The 26,857-nt window shown below is 38.0% G+C and overlaps 1 protein-coding gene across 3 annotated transcripts in view; it reads right to left on the bottom strand.

Annotated features, from left to right (window-relative positions):
- Positions 1 to 26,857, bottom strand: part of LOC134802315 (segmentation protein cap'n'collar-like) — a 183,006-nt gene that overhangs the window by 21,842 nt on the left and 134,307 nt on the right. For 2 of the 3 annotated variants that reach the window (XM_063774907.1, XM_063774905.1), the window contains 4 exons: positions 3,321 to 3,430; positions 2,398 to 2,489; positions 1,354 to 1,436; positions 86 to 188 (listed from right to left, as the gene is read on the bottom strand). In XM_063774907.1, coding sequence (XP_063630977.1) covers positions 86 to 188; positions 1,354 to 1,436; positions 2,398 to 2,489; positions 3,321 to 3,430 — 388 coding nt within the window. The remainder of the gene's footprint in view (positions 1 to 85; positions 189 to 1,353; positions 1,437 to 2,397; positions 2,490 to 3,320; positions 3,431 to 26,857) is intronic. The other variant, XM_063774906.1, reaches the window with a different exon arrangement.

Genomic DNA, 26,857 nt, shown 5'->3' with positions numbered 1-26,857 from the left:
TTTTTCAAGACTGATTACAAATGAATGTAACAAATTCACTAGATACTAAAAATATGGTTAGGTCAAGCTTTTGTTAGGCACTGACCTTCGTTCATCGCCATGTCCATGAGCTGCAGATCCTCGTCGTTGAGGATGGACTGCAGGAAGCCATCCGAAGCTGGCGGAGGCGGCATCTCGCCGGTGCCATTCTGTACGAATAACAATGTAATTGTATTTTTCATTTATTTTTAAATCACTTTATGAACATCGTTGTAAAGTGTATCCTTCCTCAGAGCGTTTTTACAAACATTTACGATCAACGAGCATGATTGTACATTGTGTAGGCACCTTGACTTTGCTTAAGTTCATGCACAATCTTATTTAATATATTGGTATTTAATGGTGACAGCAGAGATTTCTCTTGAAATACCAACGATTCAGAATGTAAACAAACAAGATGGCTGTCATTCACGATCCACATTCCACATATAAAACACAGATGACACGCGATTTTGGAATTATTCGAAAATAGTGTGGCTAATCCGCAATTATTCAAATTTGCCGCTTTTTGCTACTGACAAGATTTGCTTGACCAATTATAAGGATGAATACACTTCAGATATGTCCAAATGACAGAAAAGGACAAACGAGAGTTGACAGGCGTTTATGAAATATGCCATTATGAGCTACCCGGAAAAATGTATATGAGTGCAATGAAATCCTTCTATATGTGTAGTTTGTCTCAATCAGAATGTCTGGCAACTGTTCATCGGTGGAGGCCAAAGGTAGATTATAAAGTCAATAATAAAAGGTAAGAAATTTCTAGAGCTCCAGGCTATGGGCCCATTTCAGGGGCTGGCCCGTTACTCTGACCAAGACTGATACAAGCAATAAATTTTTTTATAATGGCCAGGGTTAGATGTCAGTCTATGTGGCTTTCCCTAGAGCAGCCATTCTCCAAGTGGGCTCTGCGGAGCCCTAGCCTCTGTTGGGGCTCCGCGAGAATACTTGTAATAATAAAAAAAAACAGCTCTTCTATAAGTATATCTGGTCCACATTGACGAACGAAAACTTTCAATTTGGGGCTCCGTCAAATATTTCGCGTTCCAAAAGTGTTCCGTCACCAAAAAGTTTGAGAACCGCTGCCCTACAGTATCTCTGAGCTCGTGTATATAATAATTTCAGCCTTTATACGTCCCACTGCTGGGCACAGGCCCCCTCTCACGCGCAAGAGGGCTTAGGGCTGATTGGGAACTTCACATACACCTTTGAATTTCTTCGCAGATGTATGCAGGTTTCCTCACGATGTTTTCCTTCACCGGAAAGCTAGTGGTAAATATAGAATGATATTTCGTACATAAGTTCCGTGTATACCTGGTAGTAGATGTTGTCGTGCTGCGGATGATGGGGATGGGCCTCCGCCTTGTAGGCGCCTTCGAGCGGCGTCGCCGCCGCGCCTGTAACACGAATGACAGATTATAATTAACTAGCTACGTTCATATTTGCACAGATTGATCTAGTCGCGAAGTAAAAGATACACGGAATAAAAAGCTTCGGGTATATTCTCAATCCGAGACATTATATGGTCTTGAAAATATTTTCTCGTGACAAACATTTCTTTCCTTCATCAAAAATATGATTATTCGCTTACTAAGGTCAAGATTTCTTCGTTTATATAGAAATACATAATTGTACCTATTGTCGTATTTACTTAAAACAAGTCGATATGGAGGGTTTCATTCACAGTTATTCCAGACAGTAATTCAAATCGTATCGGGGCAATTTAATATTGTTAATTTAAATAGTCACTTTAAATAGTACTTTATTAACGTTCGAATAAATAAACATAGGTAAAAACTGCAGTTTTTTTTTACTGCAGTATGTATACTGTAACAGGATAACAAAGTTTAAATGGCTTTGAAAATACGTGGGCCATACTGAAAGTTTCTGGATTTTGATATATGAGACGCCTTACTTTTTCTAAGTGGCCAGTCCAGGAATTTTCAGTATGCCCTAAGTAAGAGATGTGGTGTCAGAGCGGACTAGTACATCAAAAAGTACTGTTGCCGTGGCCAGCATGACCTATTGTCGACAAACACCAATCGAAAAGCAAACATGATACCAAAGAGAATTTAAAATAGATAGTTACTGTCATGGTAAATTATGTAGCTACAGTACATTTACTGCCATCTTTCGACAGAAGATTACAACTGTTAGAACGCCATTTGACTTTGATCATTATTCTTTCACTGATATATGTTAACTTGTTAAATATTAATATTAACGCCATCTACTCGAGAGTAGGCTGAAGGTTATGGCGCCATCGCTCGAAAAGATTGCACCATACCTTTGACCTAGTGTCAGGAGATACAAGTCAGGAGAGGGCCTTAGTAGGGGTTTAAGAAATGAAGAGCTTACCATAGGCGTCAGGGTGCTTGTCGGGGATGGGCGCGATGGGCGCGTGGTAGTTGTGCGCGTAGCCACCTGCGCCGTGCGCGTGAGCATGCGCGCTGTAACACAAACAACGTTTCATTACATAACAGTTGACAAAATAAAAACCAAGTGCGAGTCGGACTCGCGCACGAAGGGTTCCGTACCATTACGCAAAAAACGGCAAAAAAAATCACGTTTGTTGTATAGGAGCCCTACTTAAATATTTATTATATTCTGTTTTTAGTATTTGTTGTTATAGCGGCAACAGAAATACATCATCTGTAAAAATTTCAACTAGCTATACGGTTCATGAGATACAGCCTGGTCAGAGACAGACAGACGGACAGCTGACTCTTAGTAATAGGGTCACGTTTTTACCCTTTGGGTACGTAACCCTAAAAAGGGTAGGTGTACAGAACATCCACTAATGGTCGCTCCTAGCCCAAAGACCATGTAAAATATGCTCCAAGAGTATTCGCTTGACACTGGCAGGAAATGTTTCTCGCTTGGAGCATCTTTCTTTGTTCTAGGGTCGCAGCTCTAGAGGCACCTTGAGGTCCTAGAAATCGTCGAAGCTTGGACCATACCAGACCTGGTAGCATGAGTTGCGATCTCGCGCGCGACTCCATAAATCTAGCGCGACTTCAAGTATCGATTCGCGCGCGAGAACGCAACTTATGCTAGACCGCCAGACCTGCTAGCATGAGATGCGTTCTCGCGCGACTCCATAAATCTAGCGCGACTTCAAGTACGGACACGCGCGCGAGAACGCAACTCATGCTAGCCGGTCTGGGATCTCGTTAACTCCTGAAGATACTGCACGTCCGGCAAAACTGCTACCCCCCTCAAATATTATGAATGATGTTAAGTATTGGAGGGGGCGGTACAGTCAGCAGAACATTACTGACCTGATGTTGTGATGCTGGTAGTGTTGGTACTGCTCAGGCGGCGGGGGTATGGTCAGCAGCGAGGCCAGGTCCTGCCACCGCTGCTCCACCGACATGGTCCGCATCAGCGACTGGAAACATGAAGACCGTGAATCTTTACGGGTATATAGCATGGGGTCGAAGGTGGAGAGGGTATAGCCAAGTGACAATTTGTTTAAAGAAAATGTCGATATAACTAAAATAATGTATGGAAATTATCAGGAAAAAAATGTATGGAAATAATCGGTTCGGCCAAAAGTTGAAAGTTCGGTTTCGTCTAAAAAACTGCCGAACCTTTCGACCGCGCCGAAACTGTGTTTCCGGTAGTTTTCGACCGAAGTTTCGGTTCCGGCATAAAAATCATGTTTCCGCAAAATAGTTTTATAATCTGACCCGATTCGCCTCGGTCTACCCTATCTGCCACTAAGTAGCCGGTTGATATATCTCTTTAACAACATTGTTAAAGTGTCATAAAATTATTATAACTGGCATATTATAAAATGTTTCATAAGTCTGTGAAATTATATCAGGGGTATACTTTTAACATACGGTGAAAGTTTATTAACACAATTTCCTTGGGTCTTCTTATCCTACTACAAAAAGGATGGTTATATCTCCTAATTACCCTAATAACATGTAATTGACCGAGCGAAAGCGAAGCGTTTCAGATTGTGCAAAAGTTATAGTTATAAGGCAGTTGCTATGTATGCTAGTATGCTAGTTTTAATGTATTTATCCACGGGCCAAAGATTTTTCGTTCATTTATTCATTATTTCCATCTCAATACAGACTTAAAACTTTTTGAAAATAAAAATAAATAAATATTATAGAGACATTCTTACACAAATTGACTAAGTCGTACAGTCCCAAGGTAAGCTCAAGAAGGCTTGTGTTGTGGGTACTCATCAGACAACGATATATATAATATACAGATACTTAAATACATAGATAACATCCATGACTCAGGAACAAATATCTGTGCTCATCACACAAATAAATGCCCTTACCGGGATTCGAACCCAGGACCATCGGCTTCATAGCGGTCACTACCCACTAGGCCAGACCGGTCGTCAAAATAGATCAAAACAGTAAAACCACATTATTAAGTAGCGGAGAGATTTCACGTATAACCGCGATCGAACGTGTTGCAGTAAAATTCGAAAACCGACCGTTACCGCCATCTTGCGCGTCCGCCATCTTGTTTGTTTAGTTAATATTGACTCGGAAGCGCGTGTGTTTGTTTACAATTTTCGCGGTAAATATTCGAAAGCAACTGTTGGTCTCCATTTGTTGACCAAAGATCAGGCGATTATGGAGATTATAGTTTTTAGAAATGACAATCGCTATTTTTCCCCTAAAATATTTTTAGCGTTAAAGTTCTTTTACTCGGCAACATTATCTATAATACATCCCTAAAACTAAATGTATGTATGTAAGTAGTTAGTTTGGAAAAAAAAATTAAAGACAATATTGATGCCGATATTTAAATTTTGAAGGATGTGCTTTGCGAAATTTGCGATGTACCTAATTATACTCTGGCACCAACGGCAAATTCAAAAAATGTAGGCGCGAAGGATTGATCTCCCATAGTAATTTGAATTTCGCGCCTCTTTATACTGACAAGTTCGGTGTGTTTGAGTACATTTAACTTCTTTCTTGTAGAATATATGTATTTATGTAATACATATTTCTTCCTAATAAAAATCACTTTTAAAATGTCCCATCCTTAAGGGGCCCACTGATTAACAGTCCGCCGGACGGTATCGGCCTGTCAGTTAGAACAAAATTTTGACAGTTCCGAACAACTGACAGGCCGATACCGTCCGGCGGACTGTAAATCAGTGGGCCCCTTAAAATAACAACTAGCCTCAAGGATTAGTGAACATCCACAATAAAGTAAAAATAAATTCAGCCATTTTAAACGTTGTAAAACTCCGTGTCATTATTGTGTACAAATAATTAAAAAACTCATTACCATAAACACGAAAAATGCCTTACATTTCTTTTTAAAACGGTGTCTGACACACCTGTCAATACTTCATTGAGAAATGTCAAGTGGTCCTTTTTTAAATTCAAAAGTAAAGGGTTCCACATACGAGTTTGTTTAGCACTTACATTCGTTTGGACACGAGTTCTTTGTTTGTTTTATTCGAGTTTTATATAATGAATTTTACATACTTACTCGTTACTATAGCTGGTCAAGCGATCTTGTCAGTAGAAAAAGGCGGCAAATTTGAAAAATGTAGGCGCGAAGGGATATCGTCCTATAGAAAATTTGAACTTTGTTTACTGACAAGATTTGCTTGACCAGCTATATATTATATTTAGACGATTTAAAAAATTTCGATTTTTCCTAACGCCAGAAATTGTAGGTTTACTTTTAGATGTTATTAGATACACCTATTACATTTTCGATTTGATTTTATTCCTAGTAAATTTAAGTGATATTTTTTAAGTTCATTTAAGTACAAAATTAAACTTCCGCACGCGACTTTGGTTGCGTGTGATGATGATGATGATTGATAAAAAACTATCTATATCCTTCCTTGCGCCATCATATCATACCAAATTTCATCTAAATTGGTATAGCGTTTTATGAGATGACAGACTAGAGACAAGAGTTACTTTCTCATTTATAATATTTATTAGTAGGGATAGTAGGGCTTAGTAGGGATAGATACAACCTTAGTGCAATCCCTAGTGTAAATTCCATTCGATAACGTGACGTGTCGTACGCGTTTGCGTTAAGTGTCATTTTGTATGGGATTTTGAGTTTCCAAAACGTCCCACTTGGCGCGCTGTTGAAAATCCCATACATAAATACGCTATCACGCTATCGAATGAAATTTACACTATACTCATGGTATAATAATATACTCCGCCTGGTACTCCATTCCCGTCTTTTCTAGGTCACCTAACTGACACGGGCCTACGTCATCATGCGACAGCGCTATATGATAATATGCGATAGCGCTATATATAGCGGCCATGTTGTTGTGACGTAGGCCCGTGTCACTCTGGGAATGGAAGACCATGTTTTATTAGACTATGACTATACTCTGTATCTTTAGGTATTTAAATAAAAGTAAACAAAATCTACCCTCAAATGACTCCTTAAGCCAGTTGAGGGTAGTTGAAAACATCATCAATGTAGGTTGAAGTCAGGTCGTGCAGTTACAGATCCAGGTAGTTTTGTAATTGGTCGGTTAACCAATAAATGTTATAACTACCCGAAAACGTACCGATTATTTGTTTAGTTTTTTTTAAATACCGCGCGTATAACGGGGTGAGTAGGTTTCGCGGGGTGCTATGGGTTATGAATGGGGAGAGAAGGATTGAGAGGGGGGTGGGTTTTTAAGGCTACTGCTACAAAAATAATGTATTCCAATTTAAAATGGAGCTATAGTAATAATCATAATAAAAAAAAATCGATCCAACAATCTTCCAAAATCACCTTTGTATGAAAAACCCTCTCATCCCAAATACGAGGCACTACGGGGTGAGGAGGGTTTTCCTCTTTATCGTCAAAGTTAAGAAATGGAACTACCCAAAATAAAATACAAACTAAAATACAAACGTCCGAACCACTTCTTATATACACCATTCAGTTTTCACATGTAAAAATAAAATTTTATCGAGGTTTGAAAGTCAAATTTCACCCAACTCACCCCATTTTACGGTAAATAAAGATACAGACTATAGGGGTTCAGACCTTAATCTATGGTCGAAGGAACTCCAAAAGCGAGTGAAACTCTATGTGCAGTGCACTCGTGGCGCTCCGTCAAACAGCTCTGTTTGCCGTGCGCTCGCGCAGAATGGGAGCTGTTTGAGGAGCGTTCGAAATTCGAAAAAAACAACGGTTTTTGTTTATGCTACCGGTTGTGCGTACGAAGACTGGTACAATTTGTATTGGAGCTCTACGCAAACTGTTGCTTAACAGTTGTCGCTACTGACTTTGTTATACAGGGTGTCCTACGGCTATGCCACATGGAGGGAAAGTACCTTGAATATTGTAGATGGAAAGATTTTACTGAAAGAAGACATTATTTAAAAAAAAAAAAAATTAATGGTTTTCCTTTTATTTCTGACACTATGTTATTTAACAAAAAATAATCCTTATGATGAAGCCTTTCGATCCGTATGATAAAGCTACAGGGTAATTTTTTTTCTCGTGTAGGTAGCGGGTTCAACCATGTAATTATATAAAAATCTATGAATGCGGTTAAAATTGTTTTTTTAATTAAAATAATGTCTTCTTTCAGTAAAATGTTCCATCTACAATATTCAGGGTACTTTCCCTCCATGTGGCATAGCCGTGGGACGGCCTGTATATGCATATATGTAGTTCTTTCGAGTTTTGTAAGTTTCTTTTTCCATTTTTGATAGTCAAATTAACCTCGAATTATTTGAAGTACATTTTATTTCTTTGTTACTTGCTTCTGACTCTAATCTATTCTCACTACCTACATATAGTATCATACTTAGTTGACAACCAAAACTCACTAATTACTAAAAACCAGACTTTAACTTCACAGTTTCTAAAATTAGATAATGTCCCATGTCCCACTATGTATTTGTCAAGTCGGATCTTAATTTTATATTAGAGTGTCGCTTTATGACAGTGTGAATTGATAGAAAGTAGCAATTAAATAGTATCGAATCCGTGCTAAATATTTGTTTAATTAACTATATTCAGCGGGTTTTGTTACAAAAACTACTAAATTCGTAAAAAACAAAGTTTAATATTACTTGAAGCAAAGACAACTCTTTGCTTGAAGATTAAGTACGGTCAGCCAAGAAAGTGGTCTACCACTTTTCGACTCTATCCATCAGATGATAGAGTCGAAAAGTGGTAGACCACTTTCTTGGCTGACTGTACCAAAGAGGAAGAGGTTCTAGAGTTAGACCAAGAAAAGTCTGCAGCGATTTTGATAGCCCACGCATTGCAAATGTTATTTATTTATACGTCAAAATTTCATAGTCGTTTGACGTTTAAAATAACACTTGCACTGCGTGGGCTATCTATACCGGGTGTGGCCTGTAACATGAGCAAAAAATTAAACTGTAGGATGTACTCCTCATACTGACCAACTTTTGTTCAGCGACTTTTAAAAATAACTTGTGGTTTGATTTTTAATACACTTTAAAGTTTATTCTAAGACGCAATGTATTGCGAATTTTGTTATGTTTGACAAGCAACGTCAATCACAATGATATGGCGTGGCGATGGCGTCCATTGAAGATAATATTTATTTTGTATGAAAAATAGGGACTCTAAATACTTCATAATTTTTAAAAGTTGTTGAACAAAAGTGTCACCGTTTGAGGCGTACAATCTATGTTTTAATTATTTGCTCGTGTTACAGGCCACACCCGGTATACGAAGAAAACGTCGTTTTGACAATTATTACATGTTTAAAAACCTTGGCAGATTTCCTCACGATTTTCCTCAGAAAAGTTAGTGGTGGTGTAAAACAACAGTAGGAGTGCCACCATAAACAGAAAATTACTATGAACATAATAATATGGCGTTTATAGTCTCTGGCCACACTAACATTGCACATTAACTCGGCCGTAAGAACGCATACATGTCTATAATAAGCTCCATACTTGACATGAAAACTTAGCGTGGTCCGATTACAATACGGAAGCAAGCTAAGTTATAATACATCGCTAAGTATCGCCAAAGAGAATAGAGTGTATAGAGGCGGATTGTCAAAGTGAATTATGTAGCCACTGTTTTACTGCCATCCTTCGACAGAAGATTAAAACTGGTAACGCCATTTGACTTTGATCCTTATTCTTTCACTGATATGTGTTAATTTGTTAAATATTGAAATTAACGCCATCTACTCGACTGTAGGCCAAAGGTTATGGCGCCATCGCTCGAAAAGATTGCACCATACCTTTGATCTACTCGAGAGTAAGAGAAGAGAAATGGCGTTCTAACAATTTTAATCTTCTGTCGAAATATGGCAGTAAATGTACTGTAGCTACATAATTTACCATGACAGTAACTCTCTATTTCAAATTCTCTTTGGTATCGTTGGGGACATACCGTCAATTATGAAGTACTTCTTCAGAGTAACAGTATAATTCAAGTGTCCATTACAGTTAACGGTGAACGGTTATTAAAAACGCTCTTATACCTAACGTTATTATTGAAACACAGTCGCCATCAGATATATCGATGCGGCCAAGGCGCTCACAAATATCTGAACACGTCTTTATTGCCAAGGCGTTAGAAGCTCATTTAGTTAGACGATGCGAGAACTCGCATGCGAGTCTCATTACATTGCGGTTTTTGATCGGTCGGTTGAATTGGACGTAACCAACTAACCAACAGTCCGCAATGTAACTAAAATCGCATGCGAGTTCGCGCGCCGGTTAAATCAGCCCTTAGAGTGCGTGTTCATATATTTTTGAGCACTTTCTCAGCTCCGATATACAGTGAAACCTGGTTAAGTGGGACCTGGATAAGTGAGAAACCTCTATAGCTGGGACTCATGGTGCGGTCCCGACACTTTAGCACTAAATTACCTCTGTTAGTGAGATAAAACTAACCTCTATGACTGGGATTAGTTGTTGTGATTTTATAGTCACATTTACCTCTATAATTGAGACAGAGAGTGTATTTTACCTCTTTTACTGAGACTATATTTATAAAATTACATTTTCCTAATTGTTTTTTTTTAATTCTATACGAATTACCTCTGTATCTGAGATAACGTCAATCTATGACCTCTCTAACTTGGACTTTGATCTATTTCCGTATTCTTACTAACTCTTAGTCTATCCACGAATTCCGCATTTGCTTAATTGTGTCTTTTAAACGACTTCAAGTTTCATATAGTTACTTTATGTAGTTAAAACTATCGAAACGAAAGCTGAAATCTTGATAAGTAACAAAAATAAACAAATTTTCATTTAATAAATTTCTAATACGCAATGCAGTCCGTATCAAATTTAATTGAAAAAATCTATCCTTTGGAAAATCATTCAAAATAAATTCAAAGAAATATTGACACAGACTTAAAAAATGTTAAGGGACATGGATTATTTTACCTAAACATTTAAAGATAATTACAAAATACCTTATTAACCACCTCTATAACTGAGATATATCCTCTATTCTCACCTCTATTAATGGGACCCTCTGTAAATGAGACAGAAATTTATTTGTACCTGGCTAACTGAGAGCCTGGGTAAGTGGGATACCTCTTTAAGTGAGACAAATCTGCTCGTCCCTCGAAGTCTCACTTATCCAGGTTTCACTGTATCTGATGGCGACTGTGACTGTATATTAAGGGCCGATTTAGACGGCGCGCGAACTCGCATGCGATTTTAGTTACATTGCGGACTGTTGGTTACGTCCAATTCAACCGACCGATCAAAAACCGCAATGTAATGAAACTCGCATGCGAGTTCTCGCATCGTCTGTTCTCTAAATGAACCCTAAGACTCAAGAGCTTCGGCTATAACAGCCATACTCAACCTGCGGCATTCGGCCCTCCGGGCTTTATTAGGTGGCCCGCCAGGTGACCTGGTATACATGTGTGTGTGTAGATATATGGCTTTGCCATCTGAACGTCACCTTTAACCCTTAAGGGCCACTTGCACCATCCCACTAGCCCGGTATTAACCGGTTAAACCTGGAGTTACCATGGTTACCAGTACAATATGACACTAGGTTAACGGTTTAACGGGTTAACCTCGGGTTAATGGGATGGTGCAAGTGGCGCTAAGGCTTTAGTGGCCCGACACTAGCGTCTTTTGAGCGCCGGCGTCTAGTCAGCGCTATGGAGAATGGCGTCGCTGCGCAGTCGCGCCAACGATGCGTCGAGCAGCAGCCATAGAGTTGACTAGACGCCGACGCTCGGGAGACGCTAGTGTGGGGTAGTCCTTACGATGTAAAACCAGCCCGAAATTGGGTGATATAAATTATAAATAAAAACCGGACAAGTGCGAGTCGGACTCGCCCACCGAGGGTTCCGCACTTATTAGTAATTGTTGTTATAGCGGCAACAGAAATACATCATCTGTGAAAATTTCAACTGTCTAGCTATCACGGATCGTGAGGTAGCCTGGTGACAAACAGACGGACAGTGGAGTCTTAGTAATAGGGTCCCGTTTTTAAAAATTTCCGTCACTAGAAAATTCAAACAATTTAAGCGCGAAACGTTGAATCTACCCCTGAATTCACGCCTTTCACCGACAGAAACGGTTGGCCACAGACTATAAGATTCACTCCGGTTTTTTTTTTAAATTTATAGTTTTAAATAGCCTCTTCCGGCGCTGGGATAAGCATAGTCCACACCGACCTTGCGCGTCTCAAGGCGTCGGAATTATACATGTGGCAAATTACATCTCCGTATACGCTATTTGCTACACGCGACATTTATTAACGTGGCAGAACACGTGCCGGCCATTTTGATTTTTGTTTCTTTTTTCGAAAAGGAGTATAGTCACCGGGTATTGAGCAAACAGACAATACAGGAGAAAAAGGCATGGCGGAATGATGTTTCAGTCTATTTTTCACTAAAGCAGCGGAAAATAAGTCAAATTGTATGGAGATTTCCATACAAAAGTGGAAAAAATATGTGAGGGTTAAAATAATTACGTTTTACTTTTGAGTTTTGAATTTATAAATAGATGATACTTGTTATAACTATAAAGCTAATGCAAATACCTATAGTCATAGAGAAATTTGAAAATAGAGTTCCGGTTAATCCGGTTATAATATTAGCTGAAAATTGTTGAGCATTAGACTTTTATTCGGTCGCTGCAACATCTATTGTCAAGTAGCAGTACCTACTGATAATTCCGCTACTCGATGCTAGATGTCGACTACGAAAATAATAGCCGTTTTGGTACTAAATCTGATGTATGGAGTGAGCACTCTATGTACTTTTTTCTCTATGTCGGAGGAGAGCGAGACGAGACGAGTAAGGGCGAGCCGAGGAGGGAGCAGTATGTACACACTCGTTCTCGGTCTGTCTCGTGGCCTCTCGACGAGTGTGTACAACATCATATCTTTGTCCTTTTTGATTTACTAGTAACCGGTAATAATTTTAGCGCATTATATAAGCAACAAAATACCATTTTAAACGCTTCATTAAAATACTTACATAATTAGATAATTATCCCTAATACCTAAGGTAAACACACAGTGGAGTCCCTTGTCATTACCCGGTCAACTCAAGGTCCCGGGTTCAAAGACGGTAGCAATTTGACCACAATAGCTGTCAAATTGTTAATAATTATGTGGAATTGGACGTTTTTTCACGTCTGGGAAACTCAAATTGGGATATTAGTAATCGCTTCTGTATGATTGTTTATGTAGGGGAGACTGGGGTAAGTTGGAACACAGTCGTCATAATGTACACATGTATGTAGTACCCAGAGTGCTCATAATATCTGCACATGCCCTCTAATCCATTGGCAATCTAGTTCAAATATATATGAGCAACTTATTCGCTCAGATATTTTAGTAGTAATCTTGTTGTTTACACTAGATCAGTGTCTACAGTGTCTAGATTGCCAGTTTGACTGAATATCAAGTAAAATTACGACTTATAAATTCAGATATAATAAGGTTTATGCAAAATTCGGGTATTTTTCTGTCAAAACTCATCATTAGGCCTATCTAATAGGTACATAACTGGACTATCTGGATCCATGTCTAACTCTGGAGTGGAGTGTATGGGATAACATCATTCTGCTGGTAACATTTCAAATTATACGGCCAGGTAGGCTAAGAGAAACACTTTTATGGAACTTACATACTGTTGCTTTTACCCCGACAAAAATAGTTTTGTTCCTATTACCCCCACATTACCTATATTGTACAACATTGTAAAGTGTGAGGTGTCGTTACTTACGTTGTGGGGGTTAAAAAGACTTCTACAATCACTTCTTCAGAGTGTTCAAGTGTTATTTCAAACGTCATCATTTTAAAGAACTTTGACGTTTACACTTTCGCACTCTTTGCTATCAAATACGGTGCAGAGTTAGCTTAGCCCGACTCTAAAACTGAACGTATTTACAAACACACATTACAACAATTAGTAGAAAGGAATTAACAAAAAAAACTTTTGTAAGACTTAGAAATGTTCACCAACAGCTCCGAACAATGCGGAAAATCCTACGCAGTTTGCAAAGTAATTACGCCATCGGCTATCAAATTAAAAGTAAAAAAGCTGCACGAAAGCTCACCTGATACTCGTGTATGTCCATTATTATATCGTTAAACTAAAACTAACAAAAAACTAACTAAAACTAAAATATTGCACTTATTCAGACTGTCCACAAAAAGTGGTTATATTGCACAAAATTTTATCAGGTACTTAAAACGAAAGTCACATTTTATTATCACATTCGCGCACTCAATCCGAATTTAAAAAAGTTGTAACGTTGACATTTCCCGCGCATTATTAGTATTAAAAGTAAACCTGCTGGCTGAATACGGGAGCGCGATGCCATTAAAAAAAGTAAACGTCACTTAAAAAGTTGGTGTCATAGTTTTTCGCGTTCCATATTTGAAAAGCGCGCGGATCGCGCAGCGTGTGGTTGGTCACTGTGTGTCTTTACCGTATCTTTGGACCGTTCGTGAAAAAAGTTGGTCAAGTGCTCTATGGCTCTTTTTATTACGGGTTCTGTGCTTAAAAAATGTAATGAGGTTTTTTTATGGCGTGAATCAAGTAGGATTCGGAAATTGTTGGACGCGGTTGGATTTAGTATTTCCTGGCGAATTTAAAGTAAAAACACGAGTATTAACTAAAAATACATGAGTTAAACAGTAAAACTAATTTAACTTTAATGTTTTTTGTATTGTTTTTTTTTTTAATACAATTTGCTGTTAAATGTTGAATACATAGTCGAACTTTTAAATAGTTTTTTTATAGAACTCTTATAGGTACTTAATGTCAAAAATGTGTTAGCCACTTTATTTGCCAACTTTGAACACTATTAATTAATCTACCTTCAAGCGTAACGTTACATCAAAAAATTTCAAATTCAAAACATCATTATTTTTCCTTAGGTTAGATCTGTTCTTACAACATTTTATGAAAATGATAAATACTACAACAAAACAAAATGTGCACAATATTACAAACAAAATGTGTGACGATGATGATGATTATTGTGCTTATTGTGTCTTTTTTTCTTTGTTTGATTAGTTGCTGCAAAGACATATGTAACTTCGTATAAGACGAATAAAGTCTAAGGAAAAAACGTGCCTCGGAATTGAAGCAAAAGTCATTCTCGAATAGATGGCGCACACACCTTTAGGCTATCCTCGGCTAGATGGCGTGACGACACCGTTTCATATTTAACAATTTTAACACATAGATATCAGTGAATGAACATGGATCAAAATGATATAAAAATAATAAAATCATTTATCCATATATATACATTTTTTGATAACTTTATACGTTTACATTTTGAGTTTTAGTCGTGTGTCGATAGATGGCAGTAAATTTACAGTGACTACAAAATTTACAATGACAGGACCCCTCTATACTATCTATTCTTTTTGGTTGCTGTAAGTTTTCTTTCCGACAGTAACTGACTCTTTTTTAATTATTTTTTTTAGCAAGAAAAGCTAGACAACTTTTAAAAGCTCCCATACTCGCGGTACCCTAAAAAAAGCTAATACCTAATACTGACGTGTGAAATCGGCAGAATGGCCGCGAACTTCATTTTCTAACTGTACACATAAAATACCAACATAACTCCGCCGTCGGCGAAATCCCGAACTATCATTATCCCATACTATGTTCTGGGTAAATGAGACACGTGGCGCCGCTAAAACGGCATCGTTAAGTTGGTAAATAGTATGGAGCCTGCTTTCTTTAAGTGTCTATGGTATAAAGTTGGTTATGGTACTATAGTGCGTTTTGTACGGATTGTAATTATGTAGTGATGTGATTGAATCATTAATAATGGCATGTTCTTATCATTAAATCGGATTACTTAGTTAAAATAAGGATTTACGAAAATGCTATGAAATAATAAAAAAATTAAAGGTGACTGTTGAACACAACTGTTATCAAAAATTTTAATATTTTGCTAGCGACTTCAGTACATAATCTTAATTCTTAACCCATTTATGTATGAATCATACAACTTTTTTAGATCAATAATGTATTTTTTTTGTCTTTTCGGTAATGATACCTTTTTTTAATTATGTCTACTACAGGTACATGAAGTTTGCGGCAAAATAATTACCATGAAAAGTACGAAAATTATTAATCTATTGGACAACTAAATTATTTCATTAAAATTTAGACTTCGTCTAAGCTAACTTCATATTTTTCATATAAATTTGACTTTAATTATGACATTTCCACACTTTGTCAGTGCAAATGGCATGCAGAGTAGGCTTGGTTAGACTATCCAACTAAACCAGCTTTAAAATACAGCTCTTTGACAATAAAATAACACATTTAAAATTTGGTAAAATACCGTTGCATTTTTGCCGTTAATTAACATCACTATCCGTCAATTCAAATTCAATTTTGGAACACCAACCTGATTGATTGTCCGACCACAGAAGAACTTACAAATATACTTTTCCTATGTAAACCAACACACAAATAACAACTTTAAAACTATGGGACAAGGTTGAAAATCAAATGACAAGCGCTCAGGTCGAAAGGCAAAGTTGATTGCTGCCAACAATACTTTTTGAAGTTACAATCATTTCTAAATTTATTTGATTGAGTTTCATTTAATTATATTCTTTGGAAACGAAATTACTTGTCATTTGTGTTTTTAATGATGTGATTTCTAATTATAGTTTTTATTTAAATAGAAAGAGGGAAATTTAGTTTTTTTATGGCTTTTATAATGGGTACTTAGAGTTGTTTGCGAAAACACACGGATTGTCTAGTATCCATGTCAGCCTATACACAAAACATTTGTGGGTTATGCCTAGTGTCGTTTTTTAGGGTTCCGTACCCGAAGGGTAAAAACGGGACCCAATTACTAAGACTCCTCTGTCTGTCTATCTGTCTCTGTCTGTCCGTCTGTCTGTCTGTCACCAGGCTGTATCTCATGAACCGTGATAGTAAAAATTCTCAAGTATATTTCGACGTCTACAGCTCAGAGGCACTAGTTTAGACAATAACAATGTTGTATTGGCTAGTTATTGTTTATTGTCTCATTGCCCTCGTGTAAACCTTGGGGCTATTCATAAATTACGTCATTTCAAATTAGGGGGGGAGGGGGGGCTGGATATCTGATGATGGTAGCATGACGTAGGAGGAAACGGGGTCATTCGAAGCATCATTTTTGGATGATTTTAGGGGGGGGGGGGGTCAAAAATCGTCAAAAATAGATGACGTAATTTATGGACAGCCCCCTCGTAATAAAAATATCCATTAAACTCCAGTAGCGCAGCGACGTAATAAATATCCCGTTTTGAGCGCACTTACTCTACTTCCACGCTTTCTCTAAAACCACAGATTTACTTCGTCTTTGAATATAGGATAAACGGACTAGATAACTATAGAAGTCTGACTAGAGCTAAAAACCGGACAAGTGTGAGTCGGACTCGCCCACCGAGGGTTCCGTACTTTTTAGTATTTGTTGTTATAGCGGCAACAGAAATAGATCATCTGTGAAAATTTCAACTGTCTATTAGCTATCACGGTTCGTGAGATACAGCCTGGTGACAGACAGACGGACGGACGGACGGACGGACAGCGGAGTCTTAGTAATAGGGTCCCGTTTTACCCGTTGGGTACGGAACCCTAGTTTTTATATATATTCCGTCGCAGACTCCATCCCTCTTTTTCGATTCCGACTGTACTTCTAGAAAAACCGTTAGATTAACTCGTCAGCTGACAGGGCCATTACGCTAAACGCACGCGCAAAAAGCGCGCATTACGATCCATAGATCATGGATCATTTGCGCGCGCGTCGCATACCGCAACGCGGGATACGAGATTTATTATATTTATAGCAATCAGCCGTTTACTGGTCCTGCGGGCTCAGCACGGTTCCATTTTTATCGACTATCACTATGCGCGTCCCTTTCGCACTTACATACTTGTTAGAACGTGACAGGCATGGTGACAAGGGATAAAAACGCGACCGTGCTAAGCCGCCTGGATAGTTTAGATCTAGGTGATAAGTATAAATACTATAAATGATATTCCGTAGAAAGCTCGTGTAAGAAGAATTTATGTAAATAAGTTTTTGGCAAAAATTTCATTTTTGGTACAAGCTTTTATCGCTGACTGTACTTTTCCACTGGCAACTAATACTCATCGAGACCATTCTAAAAATCCCAAACACAATTAGGTTGCGTTGTTTTATCAGTTTTATCACAGAGTTCCTATGGCCACCTCCTGTCTCCATCATCAGATCAGCTCGATGGTACCATAATATTGCATTGTCATCCGATTTATACATGCATGCAAAATTTCAGCTCAATCGGAAACCGGAAAGTGGGTCAAATTTAACTTGCAAGATTTGATTACAGAACGACAGACAACGGGACAGGTGAAACTAAATAAAAGCTTGTAATAAAGCCCCATGTAGACGGTTAAAGAACCTGCATGCGGTTTTATTTGAAGAAACGTCACTTTTGACACTGACATATCCCATCCACATCGTATCTAGAACAGGCGGTCTAGCATAAGGGCTGATTCAGACGGCGCGCGAACTCGCATGCGATTTTAGTTACATTGCGGACTGTTGGTTACGTCCAATTCAACCGACCGATCAAAACCCGCAATGTAATGAAACTCGCATGCGAGTTCTCGCATCGTCTAAATGAGCCATATTTGAAGTCGCGCTTGATGTATGGAGTCGCGCGCGAGAACGCAACTCATGCTAGCAGGTCTGGGGTGCGAAACTCCTGACTTCGGGCAAACTCGGCTCCGTTCGGCTCAGCATTGCTCCGAGCAATTATTAGGGTTGGCACAACTTGACGTCCCTTTGCGTGCACGACCACAGATAAGATAATTACTTGAATTTTGACAACCCTAAATAGCCGAAAGGGATAGCGCCAATATTAGAATGCAGCATGATTCGATCCTGAACCGCTGTCAAACTTCGGTTTTTGTAGGAAGTTTCCTTTCTGTTCGGTAGTACTATTATTTATTCTGTGTCAAGACTCTATAGAGACCTAATATTTTAAGTATATTAAAGTTTGAATCAGGCCGTGTATCAGTTCCAATGTTTTAATATAGTCCAATAATAATATGAAGAAATAGTAAGTAATTACGATCAACAAGTTGGATCTTGATTCAGTACGGCTACCACCAGTTTTGACATTGACATAACGCTCACGTTTAAGTAACTTACTTTCTATGCATCTCGCTCGTACTCGCATATGCGAGCAATAGTGGAAGCGAGATGTACAGAAAGTAAATTACGTAGACGTGAGCGTTATGTCAATGTTAAAACTGATGGTAGAGGCTCTGAATATTACAAATACATACGTATTTGTGTGAATAATTTAACATCACGGTGGTCAAAATTGAGGCCAAAATGTTAAAACATGGCAAAAGTCACATAACTTTATCATTATATTCATTCTCACCGAATTTATGTCGAAAAAAGGTTGCCATTCGCCTCTGAAGTTCATTCAATTGACTCGTTACAAGTATTTGAACGAATGAACGAATGAATGAATGATTTCAATTAACAATCGTACAAGTAAAATGAGCGGCGGAGTCGAGAAAGTCGGCAACTAGAGATGCCCCGAATAGTAGATTTGGCCGAATACCGAATATTCGGCCCCTCTCTCGGCCGAATACCGAATATTCGGCATGACATGCGAACATTTTGAGTCACAATTATTATGAAAACTGTTCGCCATCAAAGCACAACGTTTGCTAAGATATATTTTTATGTTGAACATAAATAATGAATGTAATTAGAATCAGACCCATGATAAAAATAAAATATTTTGTAATCAACAAATGCTCAAAAACGTTCGTATTTAACTACTTTCCAAGAATACATTTTAAATATTAAACATACATAGTTTTTGGTTATTTTTTTGTGTAAATTTTCTTTTTAGGTAGGGACAACAGATATTCGGTATTCGGCCGAATAGTAGGTAACATTCGGCCGAATACCGAATATTCGGCAAAGGCCGAATACCGAATAGTTGCCGAATATTCGTGGCATCTCTATCGGAAACTGTACGAATTACCGTTTCACGATTATGCCGCGGTTAGACTGAAGAGTTTAGGTTTTCTTGGAAATGGCTTACTAAAAACTGACTTCACCCTGTTTTTAGCTGACAATGACCACAGAAGACTCACTCTCTAACAAAACGCGTCTGTTACGATCAGGACAGATATGGCCGCTAGGTGGCGACAGCGCCACGCGCGGCTTATGGCTAGCCACCAAAATTGGTGTGGAACGGATGTACTTGTAGCTAGGCGACGAAATCGCGGAGTGAGCCACGCCTGCTATGACACAGTCCTTAAATAAGGGTTATGATATTAACAGTACATATATCTATTACGATAAATGAGGTTTCATCGATTAAAGTTTCATTTGACGGCCTCCTAGCCTAGTCGGTAGTGACCCTACGAAGCAGGAGGTCCCGGGTTCGAATCCTGGTAAGGGCATTTATTTGTGTGTTCATCACAAATATGTGTTCCTGAGTTATGGATGTTTTCTATGTATATATCTATGTATATATTATATATATCGTCGTCCAGTACCCACAACACAAGCCTTATTGAGCTTACCGTGGGACTAGATTGATCTGTGTAAAATTGTCCTATAATAATATGGGGCATTATCTATGAAAAGGGACCTTATTGTCGATGGCGCTTACGCCATTATTAACGATGCTCCGATATAAATACAATGCCGCGCGACGCTGTGCGGCGTAAGCGCCATCGACAATAAGGTCCCTTTTCATAGATAATGCCCCATATAATAATTTTAGACAGATCAAGAACTCGCATGCGATTTTCGTTACATTGCGGTATTTGGTCCAACGACCAATTCATATACTCTGTAGTTAGTAATGTATCAAATATTGGATGCAAGTTATGTACGGGGCTTTATTTTTGTAGCCAACGTGACATACTAGCCATATTTTTACCCATTAACGTACATATCTATGGACTGGCCTTACGGGCACTAAAAATGGTACTATTTTAGCGGTGTGACTCACGAATTCCAGCCAATCGTGCAGTCTAACGGAACTAGTTGCGACCAATAGCGCGCGTGATGCGAACTCATCAACCAATCGCGCGCGTGATGCGAACTCTTCAACCAATCGCGTTGTAGCGGTGTCACACCGCTGTACTGGCCCCTGTCATGCCTCATTATTATTGTTCGTAAAGCCAGTCCCTAGATATCTATGTCAATGTTTTTACCCCACTTGCGTGAAGGATTATTAAAAAAATATTAAATACACAAATCATTTTAGTGCGCGTTTATGTCTTTTACTTCGGCATTCTGTACCTCTACCATCAGTTTTAACATTGACATATACGCTCACGTTTACGTAACTTACTTTCTATGCGTCTCTCTCGTACTCGCATATTAGTGCAACCGAGATGTACAGAAGGTAAATTACGTAGACGTGAGCGTTATGTCAATGTCAAAACTGATGGTAGAGGCTCTGTACTTGTTTACGTCTTCGCTTAGTAACGGATTTTAACTAATTGTAATGAAAATAAAATCGGGCAAGTGCGTCGGACTCGCGCACGAAGGGTTCCGTACCAAAATGCAAAAAATGGCAAAAAAAAAACGGTCACCCATCCAAGTACTGACCCCGACCGACGTTGCTTAACTTCGGTCAAAAATCAAGTTTGTTGTATGGGAGCCCCACTTAAATCTTTATTTTATTCTGTTTTTAGTATTTGTTGTTATAGCGGCAACAGAAATACATCATCTGTGAAAATTTCAACTGTCTAGCTATCACGGTTCGTGAGATACAGCCTGGTGACAGACGGACGGACGGACAGCGGAGTCTTAGTAATAGGGTCCCGTTTTACCCTTTGGGTACGGAACCCTAAAAAGACACAAGAATTTACGAACGAGTGTGAATTGAGGCCTGAAGCCGAAGGCGAGGGCTTAGTTAAGACGAGCTTGTAATTCCTGTAGCGCCCGTGGCTAGGGTTGCCAACTTTTTTTTGGTGGAATATAGTATTATCCAGAATAAGGCATCAAAAATATAGTACATTTCAAAAAAATATAGCACTTGTAGATAAAATACTAAACATGAGTGTAAGTAATATACGGTTAATCGGAAATATAGTATTTTAGCGTACTATATATTTTTCCAAAAGTATATAGTACAGAGAGCCAAAATATAGTACAATACTATATAATATAGTACAGTTGGCAACCCTACCTGTGGCACACACAATGTTTTTCATCACACTTGTGAGGAAAAAAAGGGAAATAAATAAAACTTTTTCACCACACCAGCTCAGAAAGGCTTACTTTGCACTTCAAAATAAAAGCAGTTGGATTTCATTTACATGTGAGGCAAAGTAATCAAATGCTAATTTTGAGTTGTTTTCTTATGTTTGCTGGTAGAATTTACTTTTAAATGACGATTTTGGATGATAACAAGTTTGGATTTGATTTAGTTTGATATTTTACATTTAATATTTGCTTCGGGTTGGTGTGGTGAAAAATTTTGTGTTTCACTCAGGGGCAAATTTTGTTTAACCCTCGTGCTTTGAAACCCTCGAAACGCTCAAGATTCCATTTTTCGAACCACTCGCTACGCTCGTGGTTCAATTTTGGAATCTTTCGCTTGCTCGGGTATCAATATTAGCACGAGCGGTTAAACAACAACTTTGCCCCCTTGTAAAACAAATAACTATTGCCTAATTTCGTACGTACATTGTAATAAGGACTGTAGCCCAAGGTCAAAATTTAGGATTTACGGCCAGCATCGCCTAGCAAGTGTGATAAAAAAATACATTACAACCCTAGGTCGGAATTAAAGACTTGCGGACAGCATCGCCTACGTATAATAACATCTTTTACGCGCAAGTATGATGTAAGAGTGAAGATTTTTCTAATTATAATTTTGCTTATATTTTACATCAATTCAACTAACTAAAATTACTGGAGACCTCGGGTGACCCTAGGGCTGGCTCATTCCTAGGTCAACGAATAGGCATAGCCACCCAGCGGGGTAATGTAGCCAGCCTCATGGGCACCCTTCCGCAGGGCACAGACTTGGGGCACCTTTCATAGGTGGGCATTTTTTCTATTGTTGTTTAATTTTTAAGTAGGTTCATTTTAGGTTACTTTTTAATGTAAGTTTGGTATTGATTATGTTTCTTAATTAAATAAATATTAACCCTGTGCATGTTAAATGAATAAATAACTCCGAGTCAGTTCTAAAATCATTTCATACAATCCTGACGTGTTCAAGATGGAGACCTCATCCCGGTGATTTCATACTTCTCCCGAACTGACAGCGCGCCGGCAACATAATAAGTATAATGCTCGTGAATAGATCCTAATTGCGATCCACGGATCTATAGATCACCGATCGATAATAAGGATGCATGAAAGTGGAGAGGTTCGTTTGCTTTTTGTTTAGATTTTGTTTTTATTTTGCGGTTATATGCTTGTATGTTAGTATAGTATAATTTTAAACTGGGACTTGTGGTAACTTTTATTTTAAATAACCGGTATTTATTAAATATTGCTCAATATGAAAATAGAGTACAAATGGCGGACCTAATGCCTAAAGGCATTCTCTACCGGCTAACCATCAGACGAAACAGTAATAGGCAGGCATTAAAAAACCTTAATAAACTACTAAAATTATAAATTAAATACCTAAATGTACACATGTAGTTAGGGCTTGCAAATATTCGAAACTTTCAGGTATTCGAATATTCGACTTTTTCTGACGACATATTCGAATATTCGAATAATTATTCGAATATTATAAAAAATAAGAAAAAGAACGAGAAATCGGTTTATTATCGTTTTATTCAAAAGCTTTTTTCACATATTGCTAAAACTAATGATATTTTGCAGAAATTAACTAGATTTTATCATCCTACTATGAGATGCCCACATTTATAAAAACAAGTAAAACGCCAAAATAAGACGTATTCAATATTTCTTGATAAAACTTTTATTATAAATGCGTCGTTGCGTGAAATAATATAACTTTAACCATCCAAACACCTAGGTATGTAAGATATTTTTTTTAGTAGGTAATTATTTTTTGATTTAAATTAACTTGTAGTCACTCAGAGGCCTGTAAAAAGGCATGTACCTAATTTCATTGTATTTTGAATATTTATTGACTTTGTTTGTTTTGGCAAGTTTTTATTCCTAAAGGTCGACTTAATTATATAATATTGGAATATTTAAGGGAAAAAGTTAGTTGACTACTGGGTGGACTATTCGTTAGCTAAAGGTGCATAGTTAGATTACCTAGTTGGGCAGGTTTGGTATGATCAAATTTGAGAATTGCGATAAGTGCGGGCAAGGTTTAGTCTTCAAAAAATCGCTTAACGCACGCTTGCACTGAATAAACAGAATGACCCTTTAACTTAAAACTTACGCACCGTAAAAATAACATACTTTTTGATTTCGTTTTCTTTCAAATTGAGTTAAGTTTCACTGTATTCACGAAGTCTATCGAGAGGAATACAGTAAAAATATTATTTCCTTCGTATTTGGGTACCTACCGTTCCTCATTCACTGTAAATACCCGGAAAATACACAGAAACTGTAACTACAGCGGATGAAATAGATTTTTTATACTAATAAAAAATATTCGAATATTCGAAACCTGAGCGGACGAATATTCGAATATCAAAACAGGTCGAATATTCGACAAATTCGAATATTCGAATTGCAAGCCCTACATGTAGTGCATAATTATTTTCTATCGTATTTTCACGGAAACGTACGAACGTGTCTTGCTATTTCACTCAGTCTCGGCACAAAAAGTGCTGAGGTTGACTGAAGTTGCATGACAAATACGAACGTTTCCGAGAAAATACGAAGGAAAACAATTATGCACTGAATCTGTACAGTTTTCAATGGCCGTTTAATTTTCAACAGAAAAGGTAATATCGTAAGTAACACTTGTGAATGTGATATGGGGCTGTCCAGTCGCCATCGGATATATCGGAGCGGCCAAAGGTGTTCACAATATCTGAACACGCACTCTAACGCCCTGACAATAGAGGCGTGTTCAGATATTTGTGAGCGCCTTGACCGCTCCGATATATTTGATGGCGACTGTCCATAAATTACGTCATCGATTTTTGTCGAGTTTCGACCCCCCGCGCTAAAATCATCCAAAAATCATGCTTCGATTGACCCCGTTTCCTCCTACGTCATGCTACCATCATCCGATGTCCAGACCCCCCCCCCCCCCCTAATTTGAAATGACGTAATTTATGAATAGCCCCTATACACCTTTACTGTATCTTTAGGTATTTAAATAAAAGTTTAGTTAAAAACAAACAATTTGTAAATTTTCGTGTAGTTATAACATTTATTGGTTAACCAACCAAATAAAAAACCGCCTGGATCTGTCACTGAACGACCTGACTTTAACCTACATTATTTGATCATTTAATTTTTTCATCTACCCTCAACTGGGTTAAGGAGCCATTTGAGGGTAGATTTTGTTTACTATTATTTAAATACCTAAAGAAACAGAGTTTTATAGTGACACCATTAAAATATTCGACTTTGTACCAAAACGTCGATGTTTCCACCTGCATATATAATGGTTGTTATTTCTCCAAATAGTTGGAATCGAGCCTCAGGGGAACACCCTTTCTGGAACGCCGATCCACGATCAATACATTACCAACAGTACTTTAACTTGTTTCAACGCGCGTTTATGAGGGTGGGCTTATTGGAATTTCAAAAACTATGCTGTACGTCTACCACCAGTTTTTACATTGACATAACGCTCACGTCTACGTAATTTACTTTCTGTACATCTCGCTTGCACTAATATGCGAGTACGAGATGCATAGAAAGTAAGTTACGTAGACGTGAGCGTATATGTCAATGTCAAAACTGATTAGACGTACTGTTCAAATAATGCTTAAATATCACGTTACTCGGTTGTTAGAACGGGACAATCCCTATTTTACCTAGGTTTGAGAGACATGTGCTTTTAGAAATTCTTTGAAAGACATCATCAGAATACAGAAATACAAGCAGAGGTAAACAACAGGCGGTCTTATCGCTAAAAAACATTTCTTGTTGTTATTCCCGTAAGCCATTCGACAATAGCACAAGCAAGTATGATGATCGCAACGCAACATTAGCTAGTTAGTCTTCCTTTTCTGTTGCTCCTTGAGGTTTCATGGTACATGAGCCCTGTGTTTTGGTTGCCTAGTTAATTGCAATGCAAGTATTTTCATGACATATCATTCTAACTTCGTATGTGAGGTGAAGGCATACAAATTCTAATTAATAGTTGAATGTGAATGCACAATTTAGAGGCAAAAATACTGCATATAATGCTTCTTCATCTTTTTTGACGCTGAACAACTGACGTGAGTCAAATATTTTGTGCAACTGGCTTAATCTGTTTCATTAAATAAATAATTGATATATATTTGACAACTGTAACATATATCATACAAAAAAAATCTAAATTGTAATCCAAATATCAAGTTAAAATAGCTGATTAACAACACTCAAGGTCACGCCGATTTCACGCCGATAATTTATCGGCGGCGGCGGCGTGGCAAAAAAGCCCGGCGGCGGCGGCGCGCCGGCGCGGCGCACACGTCTAGTAGCATATAGCGTTGTTGTAACACGGGCATTACATTTAACTCAACCAAACAATTGAAATCTGTGACATATCAATGTCATTTCGAACATCGATCGACCGAGATTGTACTTAAGTTTAGTAGCAAATGTATGAACTCATCATCAAATGTATGAAGTCAAGTGTACACGCTTGTAGAGGCCTTGTAGGAAAAAAAAATATTGATTATCTCCGAAATGGAGTTAATTAGAATATCAGTGTCTTTGAGAAAGTTACTTGAGCTCAGAAATGCACCCGTGAAATTAACGAAAAAAAAAACACGGTGTATACAATAGCACTTTTTCACATACGTATAAAACTTAGTATCAATAAACCTCCTCATCCTTTCTTATACATATATCATAGCCATATAACGTATTCACTATTTTAAACAATTTTGTTTATTAACAGTGTTGGCAAACAAAGTTTCTCAGAAAATGGTTAATACTCATCATAAAACAGTGTTTAGCTTTAGCCAGAACTATCATGCCAAGCGGTCAGGCGTTTATTCCAAGTTAAAATACTGCCCAAACCCATTATCGTGTGTCACTAGCGACAGCGACAAAGCACAAAGAAGTGACAAATGATGCATTGACAGATTTGACAGATGTGACAGGCTGCGGCCGCCGCAGGTACAATATGACTAGCTTTTTTTAAAGTCGGTAATTGATTTCTTTATATTAATGTTTTTGGGTGGATCTTCAAGTGTTTTTGTTCAGGATGGTGTCTACAGTAATCCCGCCTCTTTTAGAATTTG

This window comes from Cydia splendana, chromosome 24, assembly GCF_910591565.1.
Source record: "Cydia splendana chromosome 24, ilCydSple1.2, whole genome shotgun sequence".
In the NCBI taxonomy this organism is placed as follows: Eukaryota; Metazoa; Arthropoda; class Insecta; order Lepidoptera; family Tortricidae; genus Cydia; species Cydia splendana.
The sequence above is the reverse complement of the archived record's forward strand: the minus strand, read 5'-3'. Positions and strand labels throughout refer to the sequence as shown.